This window comes from Hemibagrus wyckioides, linkage group LG17 (assembly GCF_019097595.1).
Source record: "Hemibagrus wyckioides isolate EC202008001 linkage group LG17, SWU_Hwy_1.0, whole genome shotgun sequence".
Lineage (NCBI taxonomy): Eukaryota > Metazoa > Chordata > Actinopteri > Siluriformes > Bagridae > Hemibagrus > Hemibagrus wyckioides.
In genome coordinates, this window is record NC_080726.1 from 7,409,522 (window position 1) to 7,435,330 (window position 25,809).

The window sequence follows — 25,809 nt, forward strand, 5'->3', positions numbered from 1 at the left end:
CCTTCTCATCCATCCTTCTTTCCTTCCTTTCAATCTTCCATCCTTCCTTCCTTTAATCCTTTTCATCCTTCCATCTTTCCTACCTTTGCATCCTTCCATCCTTCCTTCCTTTCATTCATCTTTCCTTCCTTCCTTCCTTCCTTCCTTCCTTCTTTGTATCCATCCTATCATCCTTCCTTCCTTCTCATACTTCCATCCTTTTCCTTCCTTTCATCCTTCCACCCTTCCTTCCTTTCATCCTTGTATCCTTCCTTCCTTCCTTCCACCTTGTATCCTTCCTTCCTTCCTTCCTTCCTTCCTTCCACCTTGTATCCTTCCTTTGCATCCTTCCATCCTTCCTTCCTTTCATCATTCCTTTCAACCTTTGTTCCTTCCTTCCACTCCCCCATAACACAACACCTACCAGTCCTGGTTGTTTTAGCATTGGCACTGAGTAAAAACACATTACAGTTTTTAGACAGAAAAAAGGTTTGTGTTTTGTTCTGAGTGACAGAATGCTGTGTGCTGACTCCAGGTCCACCTTCTTAATCTCACACCTGACATTTCAGTCGTGTCCCAGTTGAACACTGGAGCTGTGTAGGTGAGGCCAGATGCTCAGTCAGGTGTGTTTTCAAAATGCAGCAGGATTGGGTCAGACAGATTGGAGATAAGGAGAAATCACTGCTCAGGAAATCAAAAACAAGTCAAGGGTCACAAATTGGATGCACTTAGATAGCTCCACCATCCTCCATTTCCCAGTCTGCCAGCTTATTTATGTTTTCTTGAACATTAAATCATAGAGAAATATGGCCTATCTGTCAACCTGCCAAATGCCTAAGAGGAAACGTGTGTAGTTGGTGATAGCCAAAAAACTGAATTCTGCCAGGCTTCAATCCTCAACATATAGTAACTTTCATAACCTGGGTTTTGACTGACCAAGCCCAGCAGGAACTGTCTGCCAACCAATGATTTATTTCAAAACCACGTCACCACATGTACCAGTAGCCATTCTGCAAAAAACACCACCTAATAAAAAACAAAACAAAACAAAACACTACCACACCAAGCTGTAGTCTGTAGTTATATGCATTGGCTATTTTAATCAGTAAAGCATCATATAGGTCACTCTTTAGACACATTATATGGCCTAGGGTTTGTGGACCTCTGACCATCACACCTATATGCATACATTAATTCCCTAAACTGTTGCCAAACCTGGAAACATACAATTGTATAGGACATCTGTATGCAAACGTGTTCCAGCATGATAAATGTCCTTGTGCACAAAGCAAGGTCAGTGAAGGTCATTGTATGTTAAGGTTGGAGTGCAAGTGTCCTGCACAGAGCCCTGACCTCAACCCAACTGAATAAATTCAGTATGAACTGGAACACCGACTGCACTCCAGACCTCCAGACTAATACATCAGTGTCTGATCTAACTAATGCTCCTGTAGCAGAATGACCACAAATCCCCACACTCCGAAATCTAGTGAAAAGCCTTCACGGAAGAGTAGAGGTTATTATAATAGCAAAGTGGGGAATAGTATGTTAAAAAAAAAAGAAGCATATATGTGATGGTCAGGACAAAATGTTTGGCTATAGAGGGAATCAGCCAATCAGTGCTCTGTGTAAAATATCCTCCTCCTTCTACCTGATAAACAGATATTATTCCAGTGGTTGTTTCTTAGCAGAGCAGTGACACTCACATGATGTGTGTGTAAGTGTTGGTGTCTGTGTGTATGTCTGTGTGAGAGAGAGAGAGAGAGAGAGAGAGAGAGAGAGGGCAGGTCACTGTTTTTCTGCATTACTGCTGCTACAGTGTCATGCTCAGGCTAGAGCACAGAAATCATTGACTGGGTTAGTCATGTGGAAAACTACTGCAACACAGCAGCAGCAGATCATCTTTCACAAGCTCAGCGACCGCAACAGCAAAAGTTAACGTTTTCAGAATATTATACAATTTTAATATACTTGTATATGTGTACAGATACACACACACACACACACACAGAGTTATCTAATCAGTCAACAGATACAGATACAGGTCAAGTTCATCCAGAATGAAGTGTGATCTCTGTGACTTTCATCATGGCATGGATGGTGATACCAGACGAGCTGCTTTAAGGATTCAGAGCAAAAAGGCTAGAATGGTTTCAGCTGACAGGCATCTATAGCAACTTAAATAATCATTCTTTACAACTGTGGTGAGCAGAAAAGCATCTCGGCATGCACAAAACATTGACCCTGAAAGTGGATGGGCTACAACAGCAGAATAATAAGATCTAGAGCAGGGATGTGGTAGCTTAGTGGTTAAGGTGTTGGACTACTGATCAGAAGGTCCACCAAGCTGCCACTTCTGGGCCCCTGAGCAAGGCCCTTAACCCTCATTTGCTCAGTTGTATAAGATGAGATAAAAATGGATAAATGAGTAGAACCTGAGGTGGTCTTCTGCTGTTAAAGCACATCAAGGGTTTGATGTGGTGTTGAGTCTGAGATGCATTTCTGCTCATGTATGGAATAAAATCACTGCCAAAAATAATTGTGCGTAATTCAGAATATTTGTGTGTAATTTTAATTTACTTATGCATAATTTAAAACTATTGTATGGAATTCTGTGTTTTGTCAGAGCTGGATTCCAAAATCTACGGCCACCACAGTTTACAGATTTTGTGAGATTTTGTGTGTTTGTTAGAGTACAACACCAAAATGTATGACTATGATAGTTTACAGACACGACGCTAGTTTTCACAACACCTCTGTTACACGCACCACATGCAAAATCACACCCACGTATGTGGTGGGTGAAACCACTGGCACAGGCATAACTATCCGAGGGAAGATGAATCGATTCCACGAACTGCCCATGCCCCCTGCCACCTTTTTAAACCACTGGCGCCCTGAGAGCTAATTTTTTTATTTATTTTTTATTCTGACATGTTTAAGGGTTAGTTATCACTAATAACAGAGATGAGTAACATTACAAAGATAGTTTAACTATAGTAGGTAAGATTAGCCCTCAGGGATCACAGTACTTTTTGTGGAAAATCTAATATTCATTGTGATTACAAGCAATATAATATTTTTAATAACAAGTGGGCAAGATTTTATTAGGCATAGCCTGCCAAATAAATTAATAAGAACTTTAAGAAATTTCCAAATCAAGCTAGTCGAAATAACTTTTTCCCCCCCAAGAGCTCTATTTTCCATTTTGATTGCTGCTCTGTTCTTAAGGATCTTCTTATGATCTTGTATTGCCTTATTGTATTTTTGTTTTTTGCAAAAAAAAAAAAAATCGATTCATCTTCCCTGTGACCTTGATAATGTATTTTTGACAGTGGTTTCACACACCACATTCGTGGGTGTAATTTCACATGTGGTAAGTGTTACAGAGGAAACTAGCGTTGTGTCTGTAAACTGTCATAGTCGCACATTTTGGAGTTGTACTCTAACAAACACACAAAATCTCCTTTCTGTAAACTGTGGTGGCTGTAGATTTTGGAATCCAGCTCTGACAAAAACACAGAATTCCATACAATAGTTTTAAATTACGCACGGGTAAATTAAAATTACACACAAATGTTCTGAATTACGCACGATTATTTTTGACAGTGATTTTATTCCATACTCATGGCAGCTGTAAAGAGTGCTTATTTGAGTTAGACTAAAGACATCCAGTCCTCCAGCTCAAACCATTCTGTTCATTCTCCTCGGATGTTGATCATTAACAAGGTGTTTCAGTCTGCAAACTCTAGAGATTATTGTGTATGAAATTCCAATGAGATCAGCAGTTTCTAAAATATTCAAACTAGCCCATCTGGCACCAACATGCTGCTGTTAAAAGCACAGACTTCGGGTTTTTAGTTCATCCTTAAGTTTGATGTGAACATTATCTGAAGCTCATGGCCTGTATCTGCATGATTTTATGCATTTACACATTGTGCTGCTTGCCACCTTATTGGCTGATTACAAAAGTGCATGAATGTGCAGGTTTACAGGTATTCCTAATAAAGTGGACAGTGATTGTGTCCACACACACACCATCACAAAATTGCACCAAACTGAGATGACGCCTATGCTACATCTGCCAAGATCCATCACACTAATTTAATGCAGTCTCTCCTGGAAGGGCTTTGAACTGTCAGATGCAGATAAAGGGCATCGCTGAAGGGCTTGTGTGACTGGAGAAATGCTGCGCTTTCAGTTTTAAATCCTAACAAAGTGGCTTGTGAAAATAAAAGGCATTACAATGCTGGTTGAGTTCCCAATGGGCCGAACACACAGTCTGGATAATTATACTAGGCACGTGAAAAAATCTTGAAAATTTTGAATTTCCTACACTATATTGCCCAAAGTTTTTGGATACCTCTTCAAATCATTGAATTCATGTGTTGCTTTTCAGGGGCTGGGCTTGGCTCCCCTTAGTTCCAGTGAAAGGAACTCTTAATGCTTCAACATACCAAGGCATTTTGGACAATTTCATGCTCCCAACTTTGTGGGAACAGTTTGGGGATGACCCCTTCCTGTTCCAACATGACTGCACACCAGTGCACAAAGCAAGGACCATAAAGGCATGGATGAGTGAGTTTGACAAGTAAGCCCTGACCTCAACCTAATAGAACCCTTTTGGAGACTGCGAGCCAGGCCTTCATGTCCAACATCAGTGCCTGACCTCCCAAATGCGCTTCTAGAGAGGAATGGTCAAAAATTCCCATAAACACACCCCTAAACCTTGTGGAAAGCCTTCCCAGAAGAGTTGAAGCTGTTAGAGCTGCAAAGGGCGGGCCAACTCTATATTACATTCATGTGCATGTAAAGGGAGATGCCCCAGTTTTGGAATGGCTTGCAGTCTCTGCTCTAATTCATCCCATACAGTAGGTGTTCTATCAGGTTGAGGTCAGAACAAACTTTTCCCACAAAATCATGAAGTTGTCCAAAATGTCTTGGTGTGCTGAAGCATTAAGAGTTGCTTTAACTGGAACTAAGGGGCTGAGCCCAACCCCTGAATTCAATGATTTGGAGGGGTGTCCCAAAGGTTTTGGCAACAAAGTGTATTCTGAGATTGTAATAATCCTAATCTAAAATTACTAATTTACTGTTTAAAAATACACAGATAAATGTGCCCATTTTAAGGATATATTCATGCATCATACTTTATTTATTGATGATTAGTGCATTATTGATAATGTGTTAGATCAATAATTCCTTCTTTCATCTTCATTATCACTTCATCCTGGTCACAGTGGCTCCAGAGCTCATTAAAGTTATCACACATATGATACCAAGAACTAACTTGTTTCACAGACATTCAGCAATGTCAAATATAACAGTAAACTGATAAAAGTAGGATGTTTTGTTCATTGTTAGAAGTTAGTATAAGAGGAACTTGAAATGCAATTTAAGCATGTCAGAAACAAAACTAGTTTGCTGTGACCCTGATATACTTTGGATCAATTCCCAAATGTATTCAATTCATCTTTGGCTACAATGATTATTTCCACAGAAATCCTACAAACAATCAAGCATATCGTTCTAACCAGAATCTTAGACAGACAACCAGTTATGCTTTCCAACCTGAAAAACATAATGCCTCCACATCACCATGTGGCAATGGCGTACTACAAGACTTTCAGACATGCTGTTATAGGAAAATAATTAACAATGGGGTGGTAACAGTCAGGGATGGATTAGGCGACAAATGGCCCCTGGGCATGGATGCACAAAGCACAAGCGTGTTATTGTGGCCTCAGCACAAGCGTATTATGTGGCTGTGAATATCCTTTAAAAAGCTGGTCCACAATGCTTGTTTGTGTTTATTTGTCATTCATTTTATAGAGAATCCCCAAAGCCGCCTTCAACCTGTCCTCTTCTGTGCAGAATAAGAGAGATATGGCTAAAATCATCAAGGGCATAGTGCAAAAAGAGAAACAGGAATCATTTTTAGTTTTCATTCAAAACACTTCCTCATGCTAGTTCACTAGATCAGAGAGAAAAAAAAATGTCCTGGACAAGTATGTAAATACAAATACCAGTATCAAGGTTTGTGTCTTTGACTTTGATTTAATAGCTTTTCGTATGAGATCCATATTCAGAGGTAATAGGGCTATAGCTATTGCTTTAAATGTAGGAAAAATAGGAAAGTGAAGGCATTGTGTGTGTTTATAAAGTAATACCTCAATTTTCAGGCAGCTCATTGCAGCATACAATGCTAACGATGCTTATAACAAACCTTAAAGCTTATAAAGGAAAATGCTAACTCTAGTTAATATGATAACTACTGTTTTGTGTATAGGGACAGGAATGAAATATCATTGAAATCACTTCCACTTACATAACATTCAGAGACTGACATCCTGTCTAATGCATGTTTAAATGTTAAAATTCTTAGCTTTATACAACGATAGTCATTATTATTATACTATTAATAGTAATTATTGTTTAAAGCTAGCTAACAAAAATAGTAGCACACACAACAGGGCTGTTCTACAATCAGCCAAACTCCCAGTATAGCATCATGACGGGGCAAAGCCTTAGGTAGTTTCTCTACGCATCAGCCCCACCTGAGGTACTTGCACAAGCTGAAAATCTGGTTTGACTATAAAAATTGGCATCTTGCCGTCATCTCTGTTTCAACAGCTCTGTTATGAAACACCCAATAACCGGCAAAACAGTTCAAACACGTCCTTCGTCTGAGGTCGCCGGGTTTGCAGCGGGTTGATAATGATTACAAAATTATCGGCTTCCGGGTGTACAGGAAATTCTGAAATCTTTGTTTTGATTTGATGTTTACAATACTTTAAATGAACCCTGACTAGATTTACTTTTTACATTTCTGCCATTTGGCAGACATCCTTATCCAGAGCGACTTACAATTTGTCTCATTTTTTAACTGAGCAATTGAGGTTGTTAAGGGCCTTGGGATGGGACTTGGGATTCGAACTCACAACCTTCTGATCAGTAGTACAATGCCTTAACCACTAAGCTACCACATATCAGAAAAGACCCGAATTAATATAGCCAATAAATACATAAATAAATATCAATTTATTTATAAATATCATAATTAACCAGCCAGTCCAGAAATACAAAAAATACCTGATTTTACTGTATCTACTTTTTCACTGATCATTTCAACTATTACAGTGAAACTCTGAAATCAGAAGAAAAATCTATATTTTCCAATAGCCAGACAACTAGCAAATCTAAATAATTAAGAACGCCTACATTTGATTCATTCTGCTGATTCATTCTTTTCAATAATCACTTATATGAAGAGAATTATACAAGAAAAGTCGACATGCTTGTGAGAGCGAGACTGAGAACCAGACAGCCATTACGAATCACAGAGAGGTGAGTGTAAAGCTGATAATTAAAGGATGAGCGAGTGAAGCAGTAACAGAGAGACACAGGCTGAAGTTTCTAGCGTTGCTCAGCAGAGTATTCAGAGGGAGTGAGTGTGTTCAGGGGTGGAGACGTGTTTAGGTTCTGCTAAATACCACAAACGGTTAAACAAATCAATTTTGTGTTCTGATCAAAAATTCTTCAGTTCTGCTTGAGCCTGAGATGACGTCATCGCTGATACATTTACATTCACATTTCTGGCATTTGGCAGACGCACTTAGTCTCTATCAATGAATACATTAACACTGGTTCAATAGGTCACAGACTGGGAGGAAATATAGCACATTATTTTAAATACACAAAACAAACAAGGAAAATAAGAGTAATGCTTCAGGAAGAGGTAGGTCTTCATCCGTCGTTTGAAGATGGCCAGTGATTGTACACCTAGGGGAAGTTCCCATCACCTTGGTGCCAGAACGGAGAAGAGTCTTGACATATTGTATATAAGAGATGGTGGGACCAGACGAGCAGTGCTAGTAGATCTGAGGGAGCGTGATGCAGTGTGAGGAGTAAAAAGAGCTTTGAGGTAAGAGGGAGCTGGCACATTCTTGGCTTTGTAGGCAAGCATCAGTGTTTTGAATCTGATGCGTGTAGCTACCAGAAGCCAGTGGAGGAAAGGGCAGCAGTGGTGTGGTGTGTGAGAACTGAACACACCAAAAACACGGCTATTCTCCCTCAACTGGCTTCCGGTAGCTACACGCACAAAGGATGAAAATGTTAGACAATATCTAACACTGCTGTGGAAGTCAAACAAAAGAGGATGATGGAAGACTTTTGCATAATCTTGTGTTGACCATAAAGAATAAGGGTTTTTAGAAAAGACTAAAAAATTTCTAAGCAAAAGTTTCCCCTATCTTAAAGATACGACAATAGAAAGATACCATATTTCCAGACCATCTATGAGTACATGAGTAGACTCATTCTTTATACTGTTATCTAGTTTATTTTAAAGAAAGTGCCTCAGCTACTAAGGTCGCAAATGGACAATGGGCTTTGTTTCACTTCCAGCAAAGGATACTGTTGTTTACTCCCACTACTAGTACTCCTAGTTGGAGTCTAATCATCAAGAACAGAATGACTGACTCAACCTAGCATTTGTGCTTGCCTTTTAGTATAGTTTATCAGGTTAGTTGTAATATTGAACTTCCTCTTGATACACTAAATTGGCAAAAGTTTTGGGACAATCATTGATTTCAGGCGTTCCAGTCACTTTCATGGCTACAGGTGTATAAAATGAAGCACCTAGGAATGCAGACCACTTCTACAAACGTGTGAAAGAATGGGTTGCTCTCTGGAGCTCACTGATATCAAAATGTGGTAACATGATAGGTTGCCACCTTTGCAATAAGTCCATTCATGAAATTTCCTCACTACTAAATATTCCACGGTCAACTGTTAGTGGTATTATAACAAAGTGGAAGCAATTGGGAACAACAGCAACTTGGCCACAAATTTGTAGGCCACGTAAAATCATAGAGAGGAGTCAGCGCATACTGAAGCGCACAGTGCAAGGAAGTCGGCAACTTTCCGTAGAGTCAATAGCTACAGACCTCCAATGTTCGTGTCGCCTTCAGCTAAAGAATAGTGCATAGAAAGCTTCTAGAGGAATAACGAAAAATTCCCATAAACACTCTCCTAAATCTTGTGGAAAGCCTTCCCAGAAGAAGTTGAAGCTGTTATTGCTGCAAGGGGCGGGCCAACTCCATATTAAACCCTACAGATTAAGAATGGGATGTCATTAAAGTTCATGTGCATGTAAAGGCAGACGTCCCAAAACTTTTGGCAATATAGTATATTTTCACAGAGCACAGAACTCTAGGCTTATGAGAACAGCGTCTGATACCTACATCACTGGTGCATCGCTAATAGTGTGTAAGTAGGAATGTATTTATCTACTGACAAAAAGAAAATGAAATAATCAGACAATTTGATTAAAGCAATTTGATCAAAGGCAACAATCGAAAAAAAAATAAATTGAGCAATTTAAAATAATGTAAATAAAATATTCTCTACATCACAATTACTTATGAAATGTAAGCTTATCCCTTGGTTACATACTGAACATAGTAGATTTAGCAAAGTGAAAATTGTATGGTTTCGTAGCAGATCTAATCAAAAGTTTAATCATTGCATCAGAGAGCTCCTATGTTAAGAAACCACCTTGAATCGTGGTTAAAATGATTGAACAGAAATTAAATTACTGATACATTTATCTAGGAATCTTATAGCTACTGATTTACAGATTTAACATCTGGGAAAAATGCGTTAGGGAAAGACAGCAAACAAATGACAGAGCAGTGAATTCTTCTTACTTTCCTTAAATGGGAGTAAAGTGGAAACGGGGAAATTTATATCACATATCATCATCTCATCTTATCTTTTATGCAATATTCATGTGTATAAAACTTTCTCTAAAGGTTTAAAAAAAAAAAAAAAAAAACAAGGCTGATTTTGTTGCACTTGTGGAGATCATGCTTACACATCTGATCACTCCACCATGCAAATATGGGACAAATGCTGCAAGGCAAGTTTCATGTTCATTCCAAACATGATGCAGTCTGTTCCCAGGCTGTGGATATCATCAGGAATAAGCAAAGCAGTGTTTATATTTCAGTGAGCTGATTAAACTTTGTGTATCCTGACTAGGAATGGCTCAGTGGTGAGCTAGCAAAGTGACGGTGGATAGAACACAGCTGTTAGGCCCTTTAAGGCAAATTATATTATCTTTCCTCACTATGGATAACACTGCCAGGCGAATGAATGCAAATAAAACCCGACAACAAAAATATCCTGGAGAAAAATTCATTTTTATCTTGAATTCAAGCTGGATATGTCACAGCTCTGTCACAGGAAACAACAGCCAAAAAACGAGGAAGTGTTTTTACACTCACTGGCTACTTTAATAGATAACATAATTTGTGTCAAATATACATTACAGCACACTGAAATACTTTCTTAGCGTATCCCAGCTTCTGAATGTTGGGATTAGAGCACAGGGTCAGCCAAGATGCAGCACCCATGGAGCAGGGGAGGTTAGGTGCCTTGCTTAGGGGCTCAACAGTGGCAGCTTGGCAGTGCTGGGATTTGAACCCTGATCTTCTGATCAACAAATCAGAGCCATTGTACGCAAAATAAAGGTCTTTGCATATCCCAGCTTGTTAGGAAGTCATGGTTAGAGCGCATGGTCAACCATAATACAGCACCCCTTTAGCAAAGGGGGTTAGGGGCCCAACACTAGCAGCATGGTAGTGCTTGGGCTTGAACCCTGACCTTCTAATCAACAACCCAGAGCCTTAACCACTTGAGCTACCACCATCCCCAAAACAAAGGCTTTTGCATATCCAGCTTGTTTGGAAGTCAGGGTCAGAGTGTAGGGTCAGCCATGATGTGGCTCCCCTGGAGCAGGGCAGGGTAAGGGGGTTTAACAGCAGTAGCTTCCAATCAGAGACCCAGAACCTTAACTGCTTGAGCCACCACTTCCCAAATATGAACCATGTTTAACCATGTGATTAGAAGAAGAAGCCTTTGTTTGCATTTAAATTACAGCAGAGTGAAATTATTTTCTTCTCATATCCCAGGTTGTTAGGAAATCAGAGCACAAGGTACCTTGGTTGTCAACCAAGAGCAGAAATCTGTGGCCACAGTGGGCACAGGTTCACTGAAATTGGAAAGCCACTTTCTGTTGATTACTAACATTATATAAATAATATTTATTCTCAAAAATTACAAATCTTTTTTTCCCTTCACATTTAAATGAGGTTAAAATTTAAATACAAAAGTAACATTGGATTTTCCTTAAGATCTTGAGAGCTTTCAAACAAATATAAAATAATAATTATTATTATTGTTAGTAGTAGTATTAATAATATAATTAGTAGTATTGTTATCGATAAAATATTTAAAAGTCTGACTATAGGTGCGTTAGCACAATAAAAAAAACTCTGAGAAATGTACTTTTGTGATATTTGGTATGCACATTTTGCTTCATTTTCATATTTTAATGCATTCAAATCTCTAATATTGTTCTTATGTAGAACACCTTAAGCTTAAGGCGCTGCAAGATCAGTAATCAGTAATAAAATCTCTCCCTCAGACCAACAGCTATAAATAACTAAAGATCTGAAGTGAGACTAAATAAAAGCAGATATGAGATCAGAGTGAGATTATTGCTCATGCAGGAATATTTACATACACCTCCTCCAGCTCCAGTTCTCAATTTTTCTGAGCAGACCTACAGCAAGCAGTATTAGATTAAATGCTTAATCAAACACTACACAGGTTTAATCAAACACAAATTTAATCAAACATTAAGCCACCTGCACCTACACCTACTGTGTAGGGTCCCCTAACTCGATCTGATTGAGATCTGGGGGATTTGGAGACCTAGTTAACTGTGTGTTATGTTTTCCTCGAACCATTCCTGAGTCATTTTTGCAGTGTGTCGGGATACATTATCCTGCTGAAAGAAACCGATTAGGGAATACTGTTGCCATGAAAGAGTGTACTTGGTCTGCAGCAATGTTTAGATAGGTGCTATGTGTCAAAGTAACATCCACAGGACCCAAGATCACTGCCTCACCAGCTTGCCTTCTTCCTATAATGCATCCTAGTGCCATTTCTTCCCCAGGTACTAACCATTGCATCCCAGGAACACCCCACAAGACCTAGCATATTGGAGATGCTTTTATTGTGTTGACTAGCCATCACCTTGTTCAAAGTCATTCGAATCTGTACACTTGCCCATTTTTCTTGCTTTCAATTCACTGACTTCAAGAACTGATTTTTATGTCATGGCTGATTACTGTAAATAATGACAAAAATATCACTAAAAAGTAGGTACCATAGTTATTTCCAAGTTCCATGGTGGCATCTTATCCAAGATGCATTCCCACCTCATATCCCCTGCTCCCAGGATGGGCTCCAGATCCCTGACTAAGATAAAGAGGCTACTACAGATGAATGAATCACCTGGTCAGATGGTTCATATATAGGTGAATCACCTGGTCAGATGGAACACTAGGAACAAGCCAGAAATGGACCACCAGTCTATTCCTTGACCTGTTCCTACATGCAAAGGCAGTGGTGGCTTAATGTTTATGGTTCTGGGTTACTGAATAGGTTGAAGGTTCAAGCCCCAGAGCTGCCAAGCTACCACTGCTGGGCCCTTAAGCAAGGCCCTTAACCCATTCTGCTCCAGTAGTACTGTATAATGGCTGATGATGTGCTCTGAGCCTAGCTTCCTAAAAAGTTAGAATATACATAAAAAATAATTTCACTGTAACGTACATGTGGAAAAATTAAAGGTGTCTTCTTCTGCTGCAGTTTTTTCCCTTAATTTTCCACTTGAAACTATTTTTGATAAGTTGCCGGTCCATATCATTTCTTCAAATGGCACTGGAGAGGAAATTAAAACTCCAACAAGTGAAATTTATGTAAATTAACCGGAGCTTGGAAGGAGCACTATGTGTCATGAATGACAAGCACTTGCATTTAGGCGGCGTAATAAAAGGAATATAAATCCTATAATTGGACACTAATGTTGGTCTTACGTGTTACCCGCAAAACCATAGCTCACTCTCTTCATTCCTTCATGTCCAGTCAAAGAGATTGCATATCAAACTGTTCCAAAAGGTGAAGTGCTTATTGCAATAACACTATGGTCCCCTATCACTTACAAAACTCTGAAATCATGCAGTAGGAATGACTCCATTTCAGAACAGAGGCACAGTCAAAAATCTTCTTATATTGTAGAGGACATGGAGTGTGTCTCAATCAGCTCCCTAATTCAGTACAGTAGTCAGGGCAGTGATCATGGAGTCAACTATTTTATAGAGCTGTCCCAGTCTGTCTGTCTGTCTGTCTCTCAACACAAAATCCTTCTAGTTACTGGAACCTTCGTCCCTAAAAAAATCCCACAATGCACCGCAAAATCAGGGAGCATGGAAATATTTTCTCAGCCATCAAATAGCTTGTTGTAGCTCTCAAATGATTACTTACATTCATGTTTTTTAACTTTATTGGACATTCTGCAAATGGTTCATTTGAGTGTAATGGCTTTAACGCTTTAAAAGACCCCACTGGCTAGCCTATAGACCTATGACTAATAAAAAAATAAATTAATTAATATAAAGATCCAGGGTCCTTACCTTAACCACTGAAGGATCTAGGAAGCTGACTCAGACATACACAAAGGCTTTACTGTTAGCAACATTAGCATCACAGCTGGCTTACCAATGTCGAAAACCACAGAAAGTGGCTCACCAAAATGTAAAACACACCTATCTTTCTCTTTCCTTTTTTCCCCAAAAAAAAAAGCTCTCCTCTAAGCAAAGAACTGAAATGTTTAGCTGTCAGTGCACACATCTGCTGAGGTCAAGTTCCAACAAGCCCAGTGTTTTGGTATAGTCAAAGAATCTTGGCATGTTATACAAGAACACACACGAATACGCTTTCACAGACGGTGCTCATTCACTCATCCTTCTTTTTAGCAAAAGAAACAGATTTTTAAGGCACTGGTGTATCTGCCTGAGCATAGGAAGTCCAACACACTACACTGAATGGAATACAAGGGAAAATATTAGATAGAGAGATGGTTATTATTGAGATTGATTGAGATTCAGTGACTCATTTCATCCCTCTTTAGGGCTTTCTTAATTTATTTAGACTTGCAGATTCTAATTAAAATATTCGTTCGAATGTTCCCCATAATTCGTAACGCACTATTAATTTCTTACATATTTAATAATGGGTGATACGTGCCCTGTGCTGATCGTAACATTCACAGGAAAAAGAGGATCATTAAACAGAATCTTTCTGTACATCTCTCTCTATTGTCTTTACATCTTATACTTCTTTAATGTTGAATATTGTTTAGTTCCATGTTTTGTTTTAGCAGTTTGGTATGTAGGATAAAATCTAATAAAAAGTTATTACACCCCATACTGCCCCATGATCCCCCAGCACTGCTCGACTGGTTGAACTATCCCTCAGGGTTCAATGACAGCCTGCATCAAGACTCAGCCAGCTCAGTGATGGAATGAAGTTCCAGTAGATTTCTGAACAGCTGAGCCACTGGACATGTAAAGACCAACCTCTTCCTGAAGCATTTTAAAAAATAAATTAGCTAAAAAAAATTGTTTGTATGCTTTTTTTCACTATATTACCTCCCAACAAAGCTTTACACTGACGGTAGTGACTCAATGTGACTCAATATCAAGTCCCACGCTCTCAAGTTTAAGCCACACCCATTTCAGGCTTAAAATCCAAATATAGCTCTAGATACAGTACCTAGAGAATGATTATCTGAACCTGACATCTACAGTCAACTACATTGCTGCCATATATCCTACTGAGTTACAGAGATATAGAGATATTATAGCAGGCTGAGCTTGTTAGAGCTTCAGCGTTCACTCCCATGCAAGCCTGGTAGGTTGCTCAGAATTAAACGTGATCGGATTGCTCAAGTATGAACGCTAAGTGTGATAAAAGCTGTGTGGGAAGAACGCCTACGTTACACTGACAGGGAGGAATTATGGGGATTATGGAACATGGAGACTGTCAATTTTTTATACTATGTGCTGTGTAGTGTGTTTGAATAGAAAGAGGGATAGGGAATAGTACAATAAAATGCTGATATTGTGATAAAAAAATTCATTTGTGCAGTACAGGCCAAAGCTAAACAACAAGCGGTGTTACTGCTAACCCTGATAGAAAGTCTTCATATCTGTTTCTGTTCCTCCGCTCTCGAGCTTTTACAGCGCACCTCGTCCTGGCCACTTCTGTGCAAAACGACTGCTTGTTTATTCCTCTACAGACTAGAAAATCTGGCTCTACAATGCACACATCCTATTGACACAGAAACACACACTCTCAAGGAGACGTACCAAACATATACGAACAGACATATTACATCTGTCACCTTTCTCCATCATAGACTTCACTCATAAGAATGAATCAATATCAATACACACCGATTTAGTCGCTGTTTTGAATGGCATTAATACTGACTCGGCTTTCAAATACCTCATTAATCAGGGCACTGGGTGTGCCACTTATTTACACTATACCAAGCAGGTCACAATGCATTCTTACGCAACATGCTGACTCGGGAATTTATCTCTTCTCGCAGAGACTATACTGTAGGTGGTTTGTTTGTGCCTAAAAACATAACAGACAGGCTTGAGCAGGTTCAAGGAAATGTTAATTATATGGCAGAAAGAAGTAGTTTACACCTGGTTTAGAATTACTACACTTCCAGATATTTACAGCTGACTTTAAAAATCCTTCAATGCTGCACAATAGCATGTCACAGATGGAGCACTATCCAAACATCTTAATATTTATTAAGCACTATTTATCTGCAGTTACACAGCAACGCTGACAGAAATTCTCAGATCTGACTGGTCAGTAAGATACTTGGCAGTACTAGACATTGGTTCAAAAATGTTACCGTTTCTATAGTAACAGTAACAATGACTCCCAAAATAAATTGACTTGTTTAACAAAAGGAGCCTCTTATTATTTGGTGCTTCAAAGTTCTTACTTTAAATGACTAGCAAAGTTTTAAAAGAAAAACTAAAACAGAAATCTCTTGAGCACTAGCTAAATTTGTAGAATTTCTGGAACTATTATTGACTGAGGACTATGGTGATGCTACATGAAAATAAATCTATTCAGGAACTAGGGCACAAATTTTCAGGAAAGGTGCATGTTTTTCAACGACTTTCCTCCCACCTCCCAAAATCATACATATTTGGTGGATTAGCCATATGCTAAATTGCCCCTAAGTGCGAATATACAGTATGCATGGTGCCTTATAATGGACATGCACTCTACATGAATGTACAGTAATGTTTAGTGGAAGAGGGATGAAACATGCTTTGGTGTTTTAGAGTTCGGTGTTAAGGATCTCCAGTGCAGTATGCACCTGAGCGCTGACCTCAATGACACTGAACATGTTTGGGATTATGAACAGTGAGAGGTGAAGTGAATTACACTGATGATCTCCTCATCATGGCACCTGTTAGTGGGTGGGATATATTAGACAGCAAGTGAACATTTTGTCCTCAAAGTTGATGTGTTAGAAGCAGGAAAAATGGACAAGCGTAAGGATTTGAGTGAGTTTGATGAAGGGCCAAACTGTGATGGCTAGACCACTGGATCAGAGCATCTCCAAAACTACAGCTCTTGTGGGGCATTCCCGGTCTGCAGTGGTCAGTATCTATCAAAAGTGGTCCAAGGAAGGAACAGTGGTGAACCGGCGACAGGGTCATGAGCGGCCAAAGCTCACTGATGCACATGGTGAGTGAAGGCTGGCCCATGTGATCTGATCCAACAGACGAGCTACTGTTGCTCAAATTGGTGAAGAGGTTAATGCTGGTTCTGATTAAAAAAAGGTATCAGAATACACAGTGATGGATAAGGGCTGTTTTGGCAGCAAAAGGGGGACCAACACAATATTCGGCCGGTGGTCATAATGTTATGCCTGGTCGGTGTACGTTTTAACTATTTCGAGTATATGAGACAAATAACAGCTTTCTTCTTTATCTTTTCTTCTAAAGTCTCTACGATGACTGGGAGATACTTTTAAAGATATATAATAGTTTGATAGATTAACAGGAGTTTATTGGGAATCATTTTGACATTGACAATGTAGCATTGTTTAACAATACATAGGTTCAAAAATCAGTTTTACAGTTTTTTGAGAAATACAAAATAAAAATAAAAGCAAAAGTGTTATGCAGCACAAATAAAACAAAAATATATATATATATATATTTATATAACACCTTTATTCCTTCACGTGCCTGTTGAGCTAAGGTTAACCTGCAGCCTGAGGACATCACTCCACCCACATTATTTACAGAAAACAGTGGGGGGGAATGTAGTTTAAGGAAACGAAAAACAAACACAATTCACACCCAGAAGTAAACAAATGAAGTGGAAAATAAACTCACATTTTTATACACTGTCGTACTCATGGTAGAGTCCTGATCAGAGCCTGCAGAAAGTCGAAGTGAATCAGGTAAAGTTCCGCTTGCGCAAACCGGCACCAGGTTCAATAACTTTACGCGCTGAGTTCCTTAACCAATAATCCAACTCTTAGAAAGAAAACAGAAGTTAAACAGAAACTTTGTTTAAAATAGACATTATAGTGGCTGTTGATGGTGTTGTCCTCAGTCTGAACACCTCTACACGTCTCCTCAGCAGTCAGGGCACGGCAATATACACTCACACTAGCGCACTATGGAGTATTCACTACATACCTGTACGTACTATTTTGGCTGGGGTAATGTAGTATGCACGTTGGAAAGGTGTGCATGCGTCATTACGTCATCATCCCGGAAATGAAACAGGAAAGGTAGTCCTGAAACTCAGAGGCATAAAAGAAATCCATTTCATGGTGTTCCACAAAAGTCTACGCTTGAGATCAGTAAATAACCACATGATGTTATTATGAATATCAGACACTTGTGTATATGTAGTTTCATTTGTTTCCATTTGGCAGGCACCCTTACTTACAATTTATCACATTTTATACAACTGAACAATTAAGGGCCTTGCTCAGGGGCCCAGGCAGTGGTAATAAGCATTCATTGTTACCAGGAGCTCATCTTGCAGGGTTCCCCAGATGTGTGTGCAGCTCATAGGACAGCAGTCTTTCTCCAGTGTTTTTTTATTATTATTTTTTTTATTCTAAGTAAAGGTCAGGTTCATGATTAGGTCATAGCTTTCAGAAATCTTCCTCCTTCCTCTCCCAGTCTCTCCTGCACAGACTGGGAGTGTAAAGGTGTAGAAACAGGTTCCATGTAAAGGTGCCCAAAAGCTCATGGATATGTCTTGACTGCCCCCCTGTGGCTCTCTGGTGATTATTCTTTATCCTGCTTGAATTGGATTAAACTTGGCGTTTGTAAAGAGCAGGAACTCAGTTTGAGATGTTTGTGATGTGTGATTGAAGAACCGATTTGTGAAAGTGTCTGTTATAGACAATGATGCTGAGGACTTCCAACATGAGAAACATACAAATTAAGGACAAAAAAAAGACAATCAAGTTCGGTGGCATTTTGGCTATAATTAGAAATTAATGTAAATAATTTTCATTATACATACATACATACATACATACATACATGCAATGTTTTTTTGTTTGTTTGTTTGTTTGTTTACGGATCCCCCCCTCCCTTTTGCTTAGTTGAACAGCTTAGTTTTGCATAGTTGCAAATGACTGCAACTTAAAAATATATATATATATTAAAAAAATATTGTTGATAAAATTTTTTTTATTTCTTGGCAGTCTCTGGTTAAGAAAATTATGCATTTATTATTATTATTATTATTATTATTATTATTTTTTTTTTTTTTTTTATTTTTTTTTTTTTCAAATTTTTAAAAAGCTTGAAGGAGAATTAACAGATTTTTTTTTAATTAACAAAAAAATTCCAAGCTTCTAAAAATACCACTGCAGTCATAGTAATCTCAATGCAATATTCAGAAATAAAGATATAAATCACATTAAAATGTTTTCATGAAATCATCATTACTGACCATCGTGGACCTACAGTATCTGCTAAAAAGTATTGCATAAGCATAGAAAGACTCACTCACTCTGTCCCTCTTTCTCTGTTATCCCCTACATCTCTCTCTCTCTCTCTCTCTCTCTCTCTCTGTCTCACACACACACACACACACACTCACTCCTATAGGTGGCTCTCTCATGCAACAAAATGCCCAGCATGAGCAGAATTACTCACCAAGCCTAGCATGCAGAAAAAGTGAATAACCTTGGTCATTACACATGCTACCACTCCTGAAATGGTGGTAATACATACATTATATGACTAAAAGTAAGTGGACACCTGATCACAACACACATGTGCTTATGGAACATCCAATCACCCCCATTTTTAAAAAATAAATAAATAATAATAATAACAGCAGCCACTCTTATAGGAAGGCTTTCTACCAGCATGACTGTGAGAATTTGCCCATTCATCCACAAGACCATTAGTGAGGTCAGGCACTGCTGTTCAACGATGTGGCCTGGTGCACAGTCAGCGTCCCACTTCATTGCAGTGGAATTAAGGTCAGGGATCTGGATACTCAATTTTTTCCATGTCTTGCTTGGTGCACAGGGGCTTTGTCATGATGGTCATGAGAGGACAATCCTGGATGGACTGGCCAAGCCTCTAAATCAGTTCTTTGGAGAATATTCATAGTAATGCACCCATATACTTTTGGCCATATAGTATATATATATATATATATATATATATATATATATATATATATATATATATATATGTATATGTATATGTATATATAAGGCTGGCCCGTGTGATCCAACAGATGAGCTACTGTTGTTCAGATTGCTGAAGAAGTTAATGCTGGTTCTGATAGAAAGGTGTCAGAATACACAGTGCATGATGGGTCAGGGCTGTTTTGGCAGAAAAAGGGGGGACGAACAATATTAGGCAGGTGGTCATAATATTATGCCTGGACGGTGTCTATGTGTATACAGAAATAAAAAATACAGGCTATTTTTTAGGATGGGTGTATGCAAATACAACATCGTGAATAATTATTTGTGACTACTCCCATATTTTTTTTTTTATATATAAGATAAAATCATGACAAACCCACTCAAAATTGTTCAACCACGCAAACACATTTTATTTTGCCCACACAACAAAAATCACACAAAGGTGAATTGTAGGCAATCTGGCAACACTGAGCGGAGGAGGGCAGGGAGGGGCGCGCGCACCGTGATTATCGCACCGACAGATCCAGGCTGCGCGCGACACTCGACACACACACACACGCACACACACACACACGCACACACAGAGAGAGGGAGAGAGAGAGAGAGAGAGAGAGAGATCTACCAGCATCACGGTTAACGCAGAGCTACTGCGGGGAAAGGAGCGATAGCTTATATATAATAACAGAGGAAGTCGAGAAGAAAGGAAAGATTAGAGTCATTCTAATTAGAATTGAAAAAAGAGGAGGATCGCGAGGATGGGAAATAAAAGAGCGTTCATATTAATGACGTTGTTGACGTGGTGCGCGTGGACAGGAGTGCAGGTAAGATGCATGATGTGTTTCATGTGAGCTTGAGTTATATAGGACGACAGGACGTGTGTGTGTGTCTGTGTGTGTGTGTGTGTGTGTGTGTGTGTCTGTGTGTGTGAGAGAGAGAGAGAGAGACAGGGTATCATATGGGACCTCTTATAAATGCATAGACGTTTTAATTCCTCAGGGCGTGGTGTGTATGTGTCATCAGAGGTGTATTAAAAATAATACAATAAAACATATATATACTGTACATTCTGTAGAGACATTTTGAGGTACGGAGTGTCTGGTTTATAATAAATCATACATTTGGATTTATTATGAAATCTGCATTTCAGTAGGGTGTGTGTGTGTGTGAGAGAGAGTGTGTATGAAGGGCTTGGTGCAGCTAACCAAATTCATCTGCACCTACCCATATGAGAACTTGACTCACATCCGCAGTGCCTGATGAAAGAAGAAACGCACTGACTGAGATTTTGGCCTTCGTCTGTTCTGCGTGTCCGAGTGTGTGTGTGTGTGAGAGAGAGAGATTCTGGCCCTTGGCTCTGTTTGTTATTGCATCAGTGATTGATGCTCTGCAGCTCCACACACACACACACAGCTGATGTTCAAGGCCTCAGCATGGGCTCAGAGCAATTCATTTGATTTTGTGCCAGGTTGAGAACTGGGTGATAAAATAAAGCAAGAAAATGCGCATGCATGAAGCACTATGGTTTTCATATTCAGTCTAGGAGCTTCCATACACACTTCCCATTTTAGTATGTTAGTCTTGTCCTTCCTCTTTACAACTTAGGTGTGGATTAGGCGTTGAGGTGAGTTAGGTGTTTCAGAGAGGGCGACTGACGACTGAAAAATCTGCAGTGCGTGGGACGGGAGAGCAGCGATACAGGCCGAGCCGAGCGGTGCTGATGCATCAGGACTTAAAGGAACAGTTAGTTGGGGGAAAAAAACTATTATGTATTTTAACCCCTTAAATGTAACCCAAGGAAGGTGTATTTGCTTCTTTACATTTGTACTGAAGTCCAAAAAAGCTCAGAAGTAAGTTCTGAGAGATTTTGTCTTATTCTATAAAACTGGAGTAAACTTTCTGTTATTGGAAGCCACTTTAAACCCCTAGAATATATAGAAAATATATATATATATATATATATATATATATATATATATATATATATATATATATATATATATATATATATATATATTATTGTATATTCTATATATAGAATATATATATATATATATAGATAGATAGATATATATAATATTGTAGTTTGATACCCTGTGGCTCCGCCTCCTGATGCTTGAAGGTGGAATCATATCAAAAAGCTTGTGATAGAGTTGATAAAATTGTTCTTTTAATATTGTATTTTCTGCATTAATTTACCGAACGAAATAAGTGAAAGCAAAACATAATTTCAGGCACAAATTTAATGGAAACATTTTGGGCGAGGTAGACACAGTACTCGTTAGCTGCATTAGACTCATTGATTGTCAATAGCAGCTCAATCGAAATGATGTCAGATTAATTGTTTTTGTAGCTCATTTTATGTTGGACTTTATCATTTCCACAACATGGAGAACACCGAGACATTATTTCAGACATAAATATAGAAAAATCAGAATTGTTTTAGCTTTGGAGGACACAATTTCTGAAAATATATCGAGCAATTTCTCTTTAATTCGTCTGTGTACGTTAACATTTTAGCAAATTGCGATGTGTTTTGCTGAAATGAAACCCTTCATTTAGACTAATGGCAAAGATATTGACGCAGTTAGCACTCAGAACCCAAATCAATTGCAAAATACATCCATTTCCAAACCTATTTTTAAAGATTAGCTTAGCTCGCTTTTTTACTTTTACTTTTGCTTGTGCTGCTAGCTTTGTAGCTGTCATTAGCTTAGCAACAACCTTATTAGGTTGAGCAGTGAATTAGCATTCCTTGGCTCAGATTCCTTATTAATTTTCCAACTCAGAGCATGGAAAATGGAAAAAGAAAGTAAAATGGTGAAACGTTTCCTTATACTGTTAAAATTAGCATAACATTAATGTTATGTGATTTAGCTTTTTTTAAACTATGTACCACATAATCGCTCATTCGATCATTGAATCATGAATCGATCATTCACAAATAGTGGATACAGCTATCTGAATTATTTCTTACAAAGGATACATCACATTCATTAGGATAAATCAATGATCCGACATCACCGCAAGTACTTCGTCTTTACCAGGGCAGGTGACGTTCTCAAAATTTCCATTTATCTCGTATTTTAATCCGCCATCAACAGCTGTGTGCGCTGAATAACTGGCATGAAATCAATAGACTGAAGACATTTTTTTTTTCATGCTGCCATCCCAAGGCGACAGGCATTGTACGTTTCCAGCTGCGAGAAGACGTCAAACAGAGATAGACAATAACGAGAGTGAACACGAGACAGCCTCTCCCTGACTCCCGCTGGGTGATAGCGTTAAGCTTGGCCTCTAGCACCTGGTGTCTGTACGTCGGTGTCTGATTGGTCAGTGAAGCGCTTATAGGAGTGGCAGCTTGATGAGTGCGAGAGTGGTGATGCCGGTGCTGGGTCTTCAGCTCCTGATAACAATAAAATCCAGACGTTCCTCCATAGCTGGTATATGGTCACGGTCAGTGAGGTGTATCTGCAGTGAAGAAAAGTGGACATCAGTGGACATATTTTATTATTTTTTTTTGCAAAACGTCTTCTTTCTGAAAATGTTTAATTCTGAAAATGTGCTTTTTTTTAAGGAGTAGATAAAGATCAGTGTCTGGATTGTCACGTTAAAAGCTGATGCTGTGAAGGAATTAGAATAAGACAAGATTTCGAGTCACCTTGTAGCGTTGGCGTGATCTCCGTCTGCATAATCAGGATCAAGCTCAAATCCTGTTTCCAGCTGTCAATTGAAAAGGGTAAAGTCAGGCAAAGTCTTGCTTTCAGTTTGAACAGGATTACAGCAATTATTTATTTGATTCGATTTGATTTTATGTAAACCAGATAGGGCTGGTTGCATTAGCTGTAAACCTGCTGTTAGTGTAGTAGAATAATTCCCTCGTTGTAAGAGTATTAATGGATTACTGTCACAGAGAAGAACTGGAGTGTACAGTGGATTCTGCCTGAGTTCAGCATCCAGATTACACACAGGTCTGTAATGCAGTATAGAGAAAACAAAGACATCCTTGCATACTTTCCTTGCCCTTTACAGGGTGCAGACCTAACACTGGGCACAATGTCTCACATACACACACATTTACACAATACAGGCAATTTAGAGATGTCAGTCATCCTACATTGTATGTCTTCGGACTGGGGAGGAAACCAGTATACCAGAAGGAAACTTCCAAAGCACTGGGAGAACATGCAAACTCTACATGTGAGATGTGCTTCCCACTAAGACACCGTATCCCCCATGACAACTGAAAAATAATATTTTCAGGGAAGATTTCATTGACTAAAACAGTTTTATTTAACTAAAATTGCTGCACTTTTTATTAACTCGTTAAACTAAAATAATAACCAAAGGATTCAAGCTGTAAATTGTTTCTTAATTTAAAGACTAAAATATTACATAATTTAAATATTAAAAGCTTGGCAGCTACAGTAAAAGTCTGAATAACATTAGCATTGTGTTACAATTTCACTGAATGTTGCCAAACGTTTTGGGACACCTCTCTAAATCCTTGAATTCAGGTGTTGTTTTTTAGGGGTTGGGCTTGGCCCCTTAGTTCCAGTGAAAGGAACTCTTAAGGAAAACTTCATGCTCCCAACTTTGTGGGAACAGTTTGGGGATGGCATGAATGGAAGACATGGATGAGGAGTTTGGTGTGGAGGAACATGACTGGCCCCAAGTCCTGACCTCAACCTGATACCCCTTTGGGATGAATTACAGTAGAGACTGTAAGCCAGACCTTCTCGTCCACCATCTCACAAATGCACTTCTAGAGGAATGGTCAAAAATTCCCATGAACACACTCCTTAACCTTGTGGAAAGCCTTCCCAGAAGAGTTGAAGCTGTTATAGCTGCAAAGGGTGGGGTAACTCCATATTGCGTTTATGTGCATGTAAAGGCAGACGTCCCAAAACTTTTGCAATGTGTACGTCTTCTAGCTTCATTTATTATAGGAACAAGGACAATATATCAATATATACTGTATAAGTAACATAAGGCAGTAATCACTTTTTTTTGTGTGTGAACCAAAAAACTAGAACATCCTTTCTGACAAATGAGTGGCTGAGTTTTGTTCTATCTCTCTCTCCATTTGTTCTCTCTCTCTCTCTCTCTCTCTCTCTGTAAAAGCTGCATTCATTCATTAGCTGAGCAGGATTCATTAGCGAAACAAGCATTTGTTCTGTAACATGGAGGACTTGGCACGGTTTAAAGGAAAAGTGTGTGGAAATTTACTGAAGCACACAGGAGTAAGAGGATAACAAGCTAGCAAACAGTAGCCATTTATACCGTCAGGGAAAATTATGATATTTGATAGAGGTTTAAATAACCATAATGGTTCTGTACATGTCCATGTTTTATATTTTGGAACACAGGGAGGTGCTTAGCCACATGTATACCCGCTGTTCCTATGGTATGGTACAGTAGAAGTATTTTGTTTGTTCAGAGCATGTCCATGACTCATGTTAATTGTTTTCACCCCATGAGTCAGTCGTACAGTCTGTAAAATGAATTAAGGTTGTCACGATACCAGAATTTGACTTCGTTTCTGATAACAGTTGTCATGTCGCCGTCCTCGATGCTGAAAAATGAAATGCAGAAAAACAAATAGCAAAACTATGGTTTTTTAAATCCTGACTGGATAACCTTGAAGAAGTGGTGGAAGTTGAGTTATGTATAAGAAAATAAAGCATGAGAAGAATCTTCAAAATTTGAGGTTAGGTTATACTTCTATTGCTGTGTCTAAAACACCAATATTTTACAGTTTAGGATGACTCCACGTTAAATTTAAAGACTTCCATGCTAGCTAGGTAGCCAGACTAGCTAGGCTACTGCCTTCTGGCTGTCTTACATGTGTTTTCACTCACACAACTGAGCATGTGCCTTATTCAGAATTCTGAGTCAGTTTCTCAGGTTTTATACAGTAATGAAAGCATTAAATGTTAAAGAATCGAATCGTTTGCCATGTTTTAGTGTTTAAAAAGCATTTAAACTTTCAGTGCCAAATAGAAAATCTAACAGATCGGAAGTGATGTGAAACCTTGGCATACGAATGTCCTTCCTTATGAATTTGTGCCTTGAAATTTTGGAAGAAATATACATACAAAGCATTTTTAGCATACGAATGAACCAAACTAAACCTAATGCCAGATAAGTTGCGTGTACATCTGGGAGCTATTCAA

General features: G+C 38.8%; 2 protein-coding genes across 4 annotated transcripts in view; one reads left to right on the forward strand and one right to left on the reverse strand.

Annotated features, from left to right (window-relative positions):
* st14 (ST14 transmembrane serine protease matriptase) overlaps positions 1-17,618 on the reverse strand; it is a 58,816-nt gene extending 41,198 nt beyond the window's left edge. For both annotated transcript variants that reach the window (XM_058413764.1, XM_058413763.1), the window contains exon 1: positions 17,334-17,618. In XM_058413764.1, coding sequence (XP_058269747.1) covers positions 17,334-17,357 — 24 coding nt within the window. In that variant the 5' untranslated portion in view covers positions 17,358-17,618. The remainder of the gene's footprint in view (positions 1-17,333) is intronic.
* A 2,563-nt stretch (positions 17,619-20,181) lies between these two features.
* Positions 20,182-25,809, forward strand: part of aplp1 (amyloid beta (A4) precursor-like protein 1) — a 63,893-nt gene continuing 58,265 nt past the window's right edge. The window contains exon 1 of one of the 2 annotated variants that reach the window (XM_058413741.1): positions 20,182-20,457. In XM_058413741.1, coding sequence (XP_058269724.1) covers positions 20,392-20,457 — 66 coding nt within the window. In that variant the 5' untranslated portion in view covers positions 20,182-20,391. The remainder of the gene's footprint in view (positions 20,458-25,809) is intronic. The other variant, XM_058413740.1, reaches the window with a different exon arrangement.